General features: G+C 48.5%; 1 protein-coding gene across 2 annotated transcripts in view; it reads right to left on the minus strand.

Moving 5' to 3' along the window:
• MGAT5 (alpha-1,6-mannosylglycoprotein 6-beta-N-acetylglucosaminyltransferase) overlaps positions 1-12,840 on the minus strand; it is a 280,628-nt gene that overhangs the window by 39,271 nt on the left and 228,517 nt on the right. For both annotated transcript variants that reach the window (XM_084785708.1, XM_084785707.1), the window contains exon 13: positions 2,150-2,299. In XM_084785708.1, the coding sequence (XP_084641834.1) occupies positions 2,150-2,299 (150 nt within the window). The remainder of the gene's footprint in view (positions 1-2,149; positions 2,300-12,840) is intronic.

Genomic DNA, 12,840 nt, shown 5'->3' on the forward strand with positions numbered 1-12,840 from the left:
CAAAAATCAGATAGTTATCCTCTGAACTCATGAATGGTCATGAACTTTGTTCATAAGATGACTTTGCACTATGGTGTGTGTGTGTGTGTGTGTGTGTGTGTGTGTGTGTGTGTGTGTGATGTGTGTGCACGAGTGAGGTTGCACTCATGCCACGGCATGTAAGTGGTGGCCAGAGGACAGTTTAGGGGATTTAGTTCACTTCATTTTCTTTCCACGTTTTTTGTGGGTTCTGGGGAATTCATCTCAGCTCCTCAGGTATAAGGAGCAAGCGCCCTCCCCTGCTGAGGCGGATTGCTGGCTCCCACCCACCCCATCTTTTAAAAGTCTTTGTATGGCCCAGCCTGGTGCCATATACCTTCAATCTCAACACTCAAGAGGCAGAGGAAGGGGGATCTCTGTGAGTTCAAAGCTAGCCGAGTTTACATAGTAAATCCCAGGACAGCCAGGGCTATGTAGAAAGACCCTGTCTCAAAACTAAAAACAAACAGAAAAGTAAAGAAACAAAATAAAAACTGTGTGTGTGTGTGTGTGTGTGTGTGTGTGTGTGAGTGTGTGTGTGTGTATGTGTGTGTGAGTGTGTGTGGGGGGGGGGGAAGCAGAGGCAGGCAGAATTCCTGTGCTCACCAGCCAGCCAGCCTAGCAAGCAAGCAACATTCAAGGGGTGGGTTGGAGAGACAGCTCAGCAGTTAAAAAAAAAAAAGAGTTCTTACTGTTTTTGTAGAGGACCTGGGTCAACTCCTGGCACCCACATTGTGAGGTCTGACTCACAGGACCTCAGGGTCCTGCATGCACATGGTGCACATGTAACAGTCAGGAACACATGCATACATGTGAAAAAAAAACCCACAAGGTCGATGGTACCTGAGGAATGATGTCCGAGATTGACCTCTGGCCTCCACATGGATGCACATACATATGCACACACACATATACACTCATGTATAAACATATACTCACCTACAAATAAATAACCCTCAGTGGTTGTCCAACCACCTACGCTGTAGGGTTTAGACCATATCTGTGACAGTCAGAGCCCATTTCCTTATCAAATGGCACATTCTAACACAGAGGATAGTTATATTGGGTTTAATTCTCTCCTGAAGATGCCACTGGCACCCTGGCTTCCTGAATGCCAGTGCTTCCACACCCCAGCCATCTCACAGGTCTTCTGTACTCCCCTCCAGGGTTCCTTGAGCTGGTGACACTTTGTCCTCATCTGAGGGTGTGAGGACAGCATGTCAGGCACCTGGTTCCTTGTGCCACAGTGGCCTCCTGGGCCTCTGTTACCCTATCAGAAGGTCACCCTGGAGCACGGCAGGGCTTTACCTTTCTACTCCTCTCTGGATGCTCAGCACAAGAAAAATCCTCCATAAACAGGATTTGTGAACTGTCATTTCTTGGGATTCAGGGAAAAGAACCCAAAGCCTTGAGCATGTCAGGCAAATACTACCACTTAACTCTAGTGTGTATGTGTATGTGTGTGTTTGTGTGTGTGTGTGTGTGTGTGTGTAAACTAACTTTCAATTGCAAAAAGACATATTTTGAACAAAATCAATGAATAAACTCACAGTAGCCATAATTTAACTTTCTTCCCTAATAGCTGCACTAGAATGCCACTGCCTGGTTATTGCTTAAAGCTTGGACAGGGTCTCATATATCCTATATCCTAGGCTGGCAACAAATCCCCTACATATCTGAGGATGACTTTGAACTCCTGATCCGCCTGCCTCTGAATCTTAAGTGCTGAGAGTACAGGCAGACACATATCCAGCACGGAGTTTTCTCCTTTAGAGCCAATATGCAGATACATTTGAAACACAAGAACACATGTAAAGGTTTTTAATTGTAAAGCATATAGGTATACATACACATCCAGAAAACCTTATAGCTAGGCTAACCCAAGCTGATGTGTCTGTGGAATCATTAAGTGCATTATTTCAACAAACAGTTATTAAAACTTCAGATACCACATTACTACTGAGCATCTGGTTTCAAGTGGTGCTGGGCAAACCCTAAACTACAGCCCTAACCTAGTGCCTAAAGTTCTATTGCACCATTGAAAAGAAGTCATGAAAGACTCCCATTCCCAATGGCAGGGGAAACAGACCCATAAACCATGTGAGTGCTCTTGAATCTGCTAGGAAGTTACCTTGGTTTCCCGGAGCAGGAACTGCAGGTCACGCCCACTGAGAATGCCGTGATTTTTCACGTAACTGGGGATGTTCTTCGTGCTGGAGCCGTAAACAGTGGCGTGTACTTCCATGTACGTGTGTATGATATCCAGGTAGATTTTCTTATTCTGGAGAGGGGACATTAGCAGAAAGCGCGTCAGTGGAAGGACCTGCTTGGTAGGGCAGAACCTCCTGTAAGAGCCGCAGGGCACAGAGGTAGAAATGGTTCACGCTCAGATCTTAGACGTGTGACATGCCCATACTGAGATTTATTTTAAAAGCAGTCTGGCCCAGGACTAGAAGCATGGCAGCCTGCCTGTAATCATGGTGCTGGGAAAGCAGAGACAAAGGCTCCCTAGAGTAATATGGCTACCTAGATGAGCTAAATCAGTGATCTCTGGGTTCAAGTGAAAGACTTTCTCTATACCTAAGGTGAAGAGTGACCAAGGAAGATACTAATACTGACCTTTGGCCTTCATATGTACCCTCCCCCACACATGCATATGTATAGGTACTGATAAAGTGTACCCACATCATGCAAACCCGCATACATGGCAAGCATACTGCAGAGACACATACATACATGAAAATAGGAATCTGTCTGGATCGTGAAGGCAGAAACAGTCATACTGCTACTGCATGTGTCTGTAATCAGGACTCAGTGTGCACGTGTGTGAGTGTACTAGCATATAAAGAACCATGTTTACGTATATTATATTACCATTATTATTTTACCATATATGAAAACACACACACACACACACACACACACACACACACACACACACACACACACACACACCCGAATAACAATAGTCATGGCCAAGTGTTTGGAAGTATCCTCCTTATCTGGGAATCACTAGGGACCCAGTGCATTGCTTTTGGCTCACCCTGTTTTTTGGGAAGGAAGTTTGTGTGTGGTGGGGCAGGGATGAAGGGAGTCAGTTGGACTGGAATATTTATCCAGAGTTGTTAAGCTGTCTCCAGGGAATACAAACATCCCCTGCTTGCCAGTATTTCAAGGGATGATTAACTCCTGCTGTCGGATCAGCAGCCCACTTCATTCTGAGGCCGGGGAAGAGGCGGGTCTCTCATGGTATGTACTGATGCGCCTGGCAGCTGGAGAGCTGAGAAGACCCAGGTGAGCCAAAGGAGGCAGCGGGGTTAAGTGGGGACTTTGAGGGGCTCTGAAGCAGTGGAGGGGAAGCACTCAGACTGTTTATCAGAAGCCAAGGCAAAGGCCCTGCATCTGCAGGCACAGACTTTCAGGTTCCAAAACCGAAGCCACCTGGGCCGAGGAAGCAAGCTCACTTCCGCTTGCCCGCCATGTTTCCCTGTGATTAAGTTGTATGAATGGGTTTTGCATGGCATGCCTCGCTCCTTCCCTTTTTAATTTGAAGGATTCAAGCTCTGTAATAGTTTCCAGTTGTGGCAAAGTAGGACACACATTTTCCCATTCTGAGTGTCTTTTTATTTTTTTATTTTTTATTTTCTCCCCACATTGGGGAAAATCTAATAATAGCCAGTTTGTGGCCAAAGACTGTTAAGGAGCTTGGAGTGTGTGTGAGTGTGTGTGAGTGTGTGTGTGTGTGAGTGAGAGAGAGTGTGTATGTGAGTGTGTGTGTGTGTGTGTGTGTGTGTGTGTGTGTGTGTGTGTCCCTAGCAGCCCAGAGTGTAGAGAAGTGGACTTGAACGCAAATGAAGCTGGTCTAAGGCTGTGTGCCACCCTTGTCCTGAGACTATTACACAGCACTCTTGCCCGCGTGGTTTCATTTGAGTCTGAAGCCCTTCCCTGCAGACAGATTCACGATCAGGATCCCCGACAAATGCCTGGGAAAGGAAGCGTCTACAAGGTCACACATGTGCTGTGATCAGCCCCGGGAGAGGCTGGGGCTCTTTGAAGTGTTCCAAGCAGGAAGGCTTAGGCAAGGAGGAAACGATGGAAAAGCTCAACAGTCTGGGAGGGCACTTGCGTGTGATGAAGTCTGAGGAGTCCTTCAGAGAGAATTTAGAGCCTCTGAGGAAATGCCAGCAGGTGATCAGAGGGGGTAATGTTTCCGGCAGAACTAACCTTTGAAGCCCACATGACAGAAAACGCCACCTGTCTCTGCCACAGCGTAGTCACACACAAACATCTCTCCATCACGCTATGCGTTAGCGTATCTACCAATAGTTCATGCTTTGGAAAGCCACGTGTTCATGGTATCTGAAGGTAGACCCTTCGGAAGCAATTATGGTGAGAGGAGTTGGGATCTCATCGTAGCCATACATCTTAGGGTAGTTTTGTAGAAATCTGGGAGACAGAGCTCCAAATGGAGCTGCTCTCAGACAGCTCCCTGCTGAGACCAAGGAGCTGACAAAAAGCAACTTAAGCAAAGAGGAGTTGATTTTGGCTCATAATTTGAGGGTATATTGTCTGTCACCAGGGGGAAGGCAAGATGGCAGGAGTGGGAGGCAGCGGGTCACACTGTCTCCAGTCAGTCAAGAATCAGAGAGAGCAGCAAGTTGGGCTGGGTTGTAACTCTACAGGGCTTACTCTGGTGACACACTTTCTCCAACTAGGCTCCACCTAACAAAAGGTTCCATGATTGTCCCAGAATGCCACCAGCTGGGGGCCAAGCAAACCTATGAGATCGGGGAAATCTTGAATTCAAGCCACAGTAGCTCCCCAAATGAAAGCCCACTTGATGCCACGGGAACCTGAGGAAATATTTTTCTAGTTCAAATTTCGGGTGTGAACTTGGGAGCAGCCACTTGCCTTTTGAACTTTTCCCACCAGCTACAATGTGGCTTCTTTGAACTCAACAGGTTTTAAAGACAGGATGAGTTGGCTTGCTCTACCAGGGTCCCTCACCTACTCCTGACCTCAGTGAGTGGCACCGGTGTCCTGTGAACTTTCACCAGGTTCATATATATTGTGCTTATACCCTCTGTCACCCTTGGCCAGTACACACATCAGACTCCTCCCTAGTCAGCAGCTGGGTGCTTGAGGGAGAGATTAGGGGCACATGTCTGAGCCCACCCTGAGTCCCTGTTTCAAAGCTCTCATCCCTGCTCAACTGAAATGTGCTGGAATTAATACAAGCAGCAGCAGCAGCAGCAGCAGCAGCAGCAGCAGCAGCAGCAGCGTGTGTGTGTGTGTGTGTGTGTGTGTGTGTGTGTGTGTGTGTGTGTTTATAAATGTATAACCCACCTTGATTTCTGAGGTAGGGTATCTCATTGGCCTGAGGCTGCTGATTGAGCTAGCTGGACTGGTCACACCTCAGGAGTTCTCCTAGCTCCATCTCCCCTTGTCCTGGAATTATAACTGGGTGGCACTGTCCCTAGATTTTTAAAGTGGGCTCTGGGAATCAGATTCAGGTCCTCTTGCTTATGTGGCCAAGTACATTATTGACTGAGCCATTACATCTTATCAGACCTCCCTGTGGCTCGATGGGTCTGAAATGTCAAGGAAGGACTAGTGTCAGGCCTCACTACAAAATAACTGCTATGCCTCCCTTTGGGGGGGGTGGGGGGTGGGAAGTAACCATGGGAAGCAATGTTAGGCACATGGATAGTGTTTATGCATGTGGGTGTTTTTAGTTCAAGTCCATAAGTTTGCGTGGGCATGATATAAATTAACCTCCAGATGCTGGGTACTGGGGAGTGATGGGTTGCAGGGGTGGAAGCGGCCTGAGTAATAACTGTAATGTATAATTGCTACAGTAAAATACCACCAGATCGTAACATCTGTAAATCTGGGTAGCATCTGGATGTCAGCTATGATTTAATAGGTCTACCCATAGTTCATGCTTTGGAAATTCACATTATCGGTGGTGTCTGGAGGTGGACCTTAGGGAAGTAATTAGGCCTAGATGAAGTCTGAGGGGCTGGGGGTGACCCTCAGGATGGAATAATGGCTTTATGAAAGAGCCAGAACAACCCGAGCTAGCACACTTGTTCTGTTTGCCTGCATGCGGCCCCTCACCTTATTATGATGCATCTAGAGATCCTTGCCAGACCCTGAGCAGATGATAACCATGTGCTCAGACCTCCCAGCATCAAATAGTTTGTTATAACAACAAAAAGTGTTACAATTTGTGTGTGAGTGTGTATATGTGTGTGTGTGTGTGTGTATACATGCGTGGAAGCCAGAGGTCAACTTTGCATGCTGTTCCTCAGATGCCACCTTGTGTTTTGAGAGTGTCTCTCACTGACCTAGGGCTTGCTGATTTGGTTAGGTTTCAGGGGAGCCTCTTGTCCCCCCTCTCCAGGGCTGGGGTTACAAGCACAGATCAGCATACCCAGGCTCCACATGCCTGTCCATCACATGGCTCACAAAGACCCCTCTGCAGTTACGCAAGCAGAAAACAATGGCTGGGGCAGAGACCGACCAGCCCAGCTGCAGAGAAGAGATTTCTCAAGACTGTTGAGATGCCTGCAAGGGCTGCAGCTTTCCTATGTTGCTGGTGATGTTGGGGTGATAGCTTTTCTATGATGTGGCTGCTTTTGTGTCATCCCTGTTCATCTAAGTAACTCCTCACCCATTCGCCCATTAGTGACCCCAGTGAAAACTCACTGGTTCCCCAAGCTGTGATTTTGTGCAGTTGTTACTTTGGTCTGTAGTGGGTTCCTTTTCTGCAATGAGTAGGTGTGTGTGTGTGTGTGTGTGTGTGTGTGTGTGTGTGTGTGTGTATAGAAGTGGGTCACCAGAAACTTTCCTTCTCCAAGGGCAAAGAAAATAATCTATTCCTAAAAGCCCCATCACCTAGACTTGAGATGCAGTATGAAGGACGGGCACCGAGCACGCACCGAAGCGCATCTCCATCGTCGCCTCACAGCCACCACGAGAGACGTTTCTGTGAGGCCTCAAATGAGCAACCAGCAGCCTTCCTAAGGCACCCGAGTCTCTAGCTTAGTTTAAATTCTCATTAAAAATAACTGATCTAAGTGATTAAAATGAAAATTTACCAAACCTCATCTGGAGGCATGGGGGCGTGAAGTGGAGGACAGGTGAACAGGGGAGATGCAGCGGACAGCTGTCAGAGCTCCCGGGCTAGTTCTGACGATGGCTTGAGGGGTAAGAGGAAGTGAGACCTTAAAGCTTGGGGAAGTCACTGCGACCTAAGCAACACTGAGCTCCCTAGGGCTGGATGAGAGGCGAAACCGAGAACTGGAGGATGAGTAGTTCCTCAGTTGACTCATCCTTCAGGCCAGGAAGAAGACTGATGCAGAAAATGACATGGCTCTCTTTGGCAAATGGTGATGTTCTGGGCGTTGGGCTGCCGTGGGTGTCACACACCTCTCTGCTTGAGAACATTCCTGTTCTCTGCTACAGGCATGGTTGGACCTTCCCCTGGAGCTTTCTCCTCATCTGTATGGCACCTCATGACCTGCCACTTGCAATAAAATTGATGCGCTAGGAAGATGGCTCGGCGGGTAAGAATGTTCGCTACACAAGCATGAGCTCCTGAGTTCAGATTCCCAGACCTCATGGAAAGCCCAGATGCAACTATGCAACAGCACTGGAGGCTGCGGAGCAGAGACAGGAGGATTGCTGGGACTTCCTGGCTGCTAGCCTAGCCTTAGGTTCTGTAAGAGAACTTGCCTCGAGGAAATAAAGTAAAAAATGATAGAGCAGGACACATGAGGTCCTGCTTTCCTCCAGATACACACAGTTGTGTGCGCCTTTGCATGCATGTGCAAATACAACACACACACACACACACCCTGGCTGACAGGTGGTTTAGAAAGGTGACAAGTCCTGTCTTTTGTAACTCAGTACCTATGAAAAGGTGACCGTGACATTTCATAGTCCTGTTAGACATGTGCTAGGATCATGAAATTGATATAACAGTATTTTAAATGTGGTGCTAACAACAGCCTTGATGGTATAAAGGAACCAGCCATGAATGGGAAGCCTTGCATGACGAAGGCTTGCACTGCCCTGCCCAGCTTGAGCCACTGCTTGCATCCCTGCTGATCTCAGGCTGAGCCACCTAGGTGTTTCCAACACTGTGTTTCAGGGCTTTCTGCATCTAACACATGCCTCTTAAAGGGCCCTGGGGAGATGCTAGTGCGTTTGTAAGAACAAGAAAACCCTTTGCCATGAACCCCTTTTTGCTTGGAGGAGGGCACAAGGTCATCAAACTGGAAAGCTCATTTCTTTCTCCCCAGTGTAGATGTAGCCACTTGATAGATCATGATGTCCCTTGACCAATACAGTCCTACAGTGGCAAAGCCTACCAGCTACATTACTGTGCTCGCAGAAGGGGCTGGGAAGGCTGGAAGCAGACCATCAAGGCTCACATGTGCCAACTAGTCCTCCACACGCTGCCTGCTATCAGCTCCACCAGGGCAGCAAAACAAGAAACTAACTTACAAAGACAAAGTTGTCATCAAGCAAAGTTGGAAGGATGCTGGGCACTATTCAAGTTGTGTGTGTGTGTATTCAAGTTGTGTGTGTGTGTGTGTGTGTGTGTGTGTGTGTGTAGGCCAGATGTTGGTCCCAGATGTGTTTCCTAGTTGTCATCTGCCTTGTTTCTTGAGGTCTTTGGCTGAACCTGAACATGGAGTTCACTGATTGGCCAGGATGGCTAGCCAATGAGTTTTGGGATCTTCCTGTCTGTGTCTAGCCCTCAGCACTTGCTCTACAGACTAATGTCACCACACTAGGCTATGACAGGAGTGCTGGGCATCCGAACTCAGGTCTCATTGCATGCATTCAGCAAATGTTCTACCGACTAAGCATCTCCCTAGCCCCGGAAGTTGGATGTTTCTGTAGACTTCACAGAGAGTACTAGTGGATGGCTGATGGAGTGTATGCCTTAAAGACTCCATCCCTGAGGCTGAGGGCTTTGGCATAGGTTGGCTGCTGTTTTCTCACAAAGAACTGCTACTGCACGGGGCTATCCTGTGCACATCCCCAGGGAACCTCGCAATGTGAGTTGGTCAAGGTGACACTGGGGGTAGGTGTGATGGTTAAGACTTCTAGGCATTAAGTGCAGACCCAGAGCCAATGAGTCCCTCAAAGGAGCAGCCAGCCCTCCTCTAAAGGCTCTGCATAAGAGGCACAAGAGACTCGTATGAACGGCTACTAGCTATCACCTACCTGAGAGAGCAGGAAGGTGGCTATGGAGGGGTCTGTTCGCAGTTCCACCTAGTCAGGTAGGGGCCTACAGGAAACCACTTGAGTCTCATTGCCTCCTCTGGGAACTTCCCTTACACATTGATGATGGCTAGATACACCCGTACAGGCTTCGCAGTCAGAAGCTGAGCTCCCAGGACTGGGCTTCTCTTAGGGCCTAATAGGGCACTACTACTAGGCAGAGTGCTGCCCACAGAGGCGATAGGGACAACAGGCAGCTGGAAAGTCAGGTCAGGAAGAAATCAAGCCACTCACCCGAGAAAGCCGAGTGGTGACATAGTACAGGAGAGAGATACACAGGGGCACGGGAGGTGCAGGGTTGGGGAGAACCCCCGATAACCCTAGAGAAAACCGGCAGTCGTCACCTGGGGAGCCCAGAAGTTGGGCAGTAAGCAGAGTCAGTTCTACTGGGGCAAATGCTACCCACTTCTTGACCTAGACCTGTCCCCACTTTGTCCCTGAGAGACCTTACGTGGGGGTGGGGACGGGGTGGGAGGGAAGATGGTGGGACAGGATGAGGAGGCTGGGGAAGTGAGAACTCATGAGGGAGTTCTCACTTGGTGGCCAAGGAAGGAAGCCTAACTCTGAAGCTTCTTCAGGGTTTCCATTACTAAGCTAAAGTGGGTACTTTTTAAATACTGCAATGGGATTGTACTTCTTGGAAAGACAGAGTAATAGAAAGAGAAACTTTTTATTTTTACTGGTTAAGAGGGCACAAGTCTGTCCCCAAATTTAATCCAAAGAGCAGAGGGGTAGCTCTACAATGGGAGATTCCACACAGTTGGGTTTTTTGTACCCTGTGAAATTCCTCCACTCCTTGAACTTAATTCCACAAGGTGCTTTTAGGTGGACGGCAGATGATTAGGGTACATCATGGCTCACACCGGTCCATTTTTAAGAGGGTTGGAGAAACAGCGGACTTGTGTGACTGTGGATATTGATTTGTGGGGTAGGGCCTGGAAACAGCATGTGGTGGACAGTGTCACTTCAGTGACAGGGGTCGGGGGGGGGAGCCACAGTAGTCTGCTACTTCCCCAAGTTTGGTAGTGGCAAGGCTGTCCCCAGGACCACTTGCCTTGCCTGGTAGGTGTCAGTCAGGATCAGAGGATGTAAACAGAGAGGGATGCTGAGCCCCGAGCAGGATGCTTCCGAGCCAGGTGCACACTCTTTGCCAGGTGGGTGAGGGTCAACATGAAAGGGTGGTGGCTAAGCGTTCACTCCAAGGCTGCTTTTTCGGAGAAGCCCAGGCACTGCACATTTCCCCATAAGGACCTTCTCCCTCGGCAGCTGCAAACAGCAAGGGCTGCCTCAGGCGAACAGAGTCGAGAGAGCTCCTTCCCCAACCTGACAGGAAGCATTTCAGAGCTGTTTTCAGTCTGTTTCCAGGGACAGGGTGGATAAGGCTCTTTAAGGGAATGGGGGGGGGGCGGTGGGCACAGGAGGCCCGATGCAAATCTGAGCTTTCCTAGAACTGCCTGGGTTAAGCCAGGCAATTTAACCCACGCCACTTCATTAATTCGTTTTTGTTTTTTTATTTTGATATGTGTGCACGCAAGCATGTACACATGAGTGTGAAAGCCAGAGGCCATCCTCACCTGTTGTTCCTAAGGCATTGTATACACACACACACACACACACACACACACACACACACACACTCACCCCACCATTCTACTGCTGCTACAGAGGCATCCCTTTCTTTGGAGAACAATGATTACGAAGCAGCACCTTTCTGGGGACATCAGGATGGCCCGACGGGAATCAGGCAGGTCACAGCTGTGACTGTGGTGCCTGCGCAGTGAGAAGGTGGCAGACTCTGAGTAAGACAGCACCGAATGCGCCAGCAAAAACACTAGACGTAATGACTAAGTGGGGTAGACAGCACTGCTTCAGAAACGCCCAAGATGTTTCTGCAGGTCTCGTGCTTCTCAGGCCCCACTAGTAACTCTGTAGATGGAGTAGATACAGTGACTCAGTGGGAGCAGCCGGAGGACCTGTGAACAGGTAGATGGTACATCTGTCCCCAGCCACATGATCTGGGGCTCTGTTTACATTTAGCATCTTAATAAATTGGGGTCAGAATGAATATCCTAGATTAAAAAATCTAGAGTAGAAGATTTATCTGTTTAGTGTGTGTGTGTGTGTGTGTGTGTGTAAGAGAGACAGAGAATATATATGGAGCTCAGAGGAGAACTTGGGGAACCAGCTTCTTTTGTCCACCATGTGGGTCCCTGGATTTGAACTCGGGCCATTGGGCTTCAAGGCAAGCCCCTTTACCTGCTGAGCCATCTTGCTGGTCTAAAATAATCTAGATTTTTTTTTTTACACTTCAGTTCAGTGACTAGTTTGTGGGTTCTTGGGCAAGCTCCCAAGCTTTAACTTTCTTCCTTGTGAAGGGATCAACTCTTGGGCTGAGGCTGTAGCTCAGTTGGTGGAGTACCTGCCTAGACTGCAGACAGACCTGGGTTCTCTCGCTGGTGCGTATCAGCATTCCCAGCACTCAAAAGGTGGTGGTGGTGGGGGGGGGGGAGGCGGAGACAGAAGGATCAGGAGTTCAAGGTCATCTTTGGTTTCATAGTGAGTTGAAAGCCGGCCAGAGCTACAATGAGTCTCTGTCTAAAAAACAACACAAACAAACAAACCTCTTAAAACTGTTCCCTTAGGGGCTGGAGAGAGTTCAGAGGTTAAGAGCATGTATTACTCTCAGAGAGGGCCTACACTGAGTTCCCAGTAACCACACTGAGACACTCTTAACTGTTTGTGGCTCTAGCCCCAGGGGATCTGACTTCTTCCTTGTCTGGTTGCCATGGGCACCTGTACTCATGTAGATAAATAGACACAGACACACACACACACAGACACACACACAGACACACACACACACACACACACACACAGATACACAACACAAAACAAACAACCCAAACAACGAAACACCACCACCAACAACAAAATTCTTCCATTAGCCAAGTATGGTGGCTTACACCTGCAATACTAGTCTTCAGGAGTCCGAAGCAGGAGGATTGCTGTGAGTTCAAGGCTAGCCAGGTCTACACATGTTTTTGAGATCATCCTAGACCTCAAGGGAAGGCCTTCTCAAAAAGTATCCCCTAAACAAGCGAACAGTCCCCATATCTGCACTCAACTCAATTCCAAACTGAACCAACCAAACAAGGCCTGTCGTGGCACTTCGGGGGAATTCACAGAAACACGGGGATTTTTTTTTTTAAAGTTTGTAGTTTGGAGGGTCATAACTCCCTGCCCCTGTTTTTTCACTTTCTTTTCCTATACATACCCCTCCATTTCTGACATACACCTCAATGTCTGTTGCCAGCGTACAACACGGGGCCCAGAGCTGACCCAAGGGCACAGTGCAGTGTGAGACAGACCCTTCACTTGCCTAGGGACCTGCTAACTTAAGATTGAGGGAGAGCATTGTCAGAGGCTTCTGGAAGAGTCCAAATTGAACCGGGCCATGAGTGGAGAGAGATGGGGGAGATAGGGAGAGAAAAAGAAGAAAGGACAGGAGAGAGGACCGGGAGC

Source organism: Acomys minous (genome assembly GCF_964271855.1).
Source record: "Acomys minous genome assembly, chromosome: 1".
NCBI classification, from domain to species: Eukaryota; Metazoa; Chordata; class Mammalia; order Rodentia; family Muridae; genus Acomys; species Acomys minous.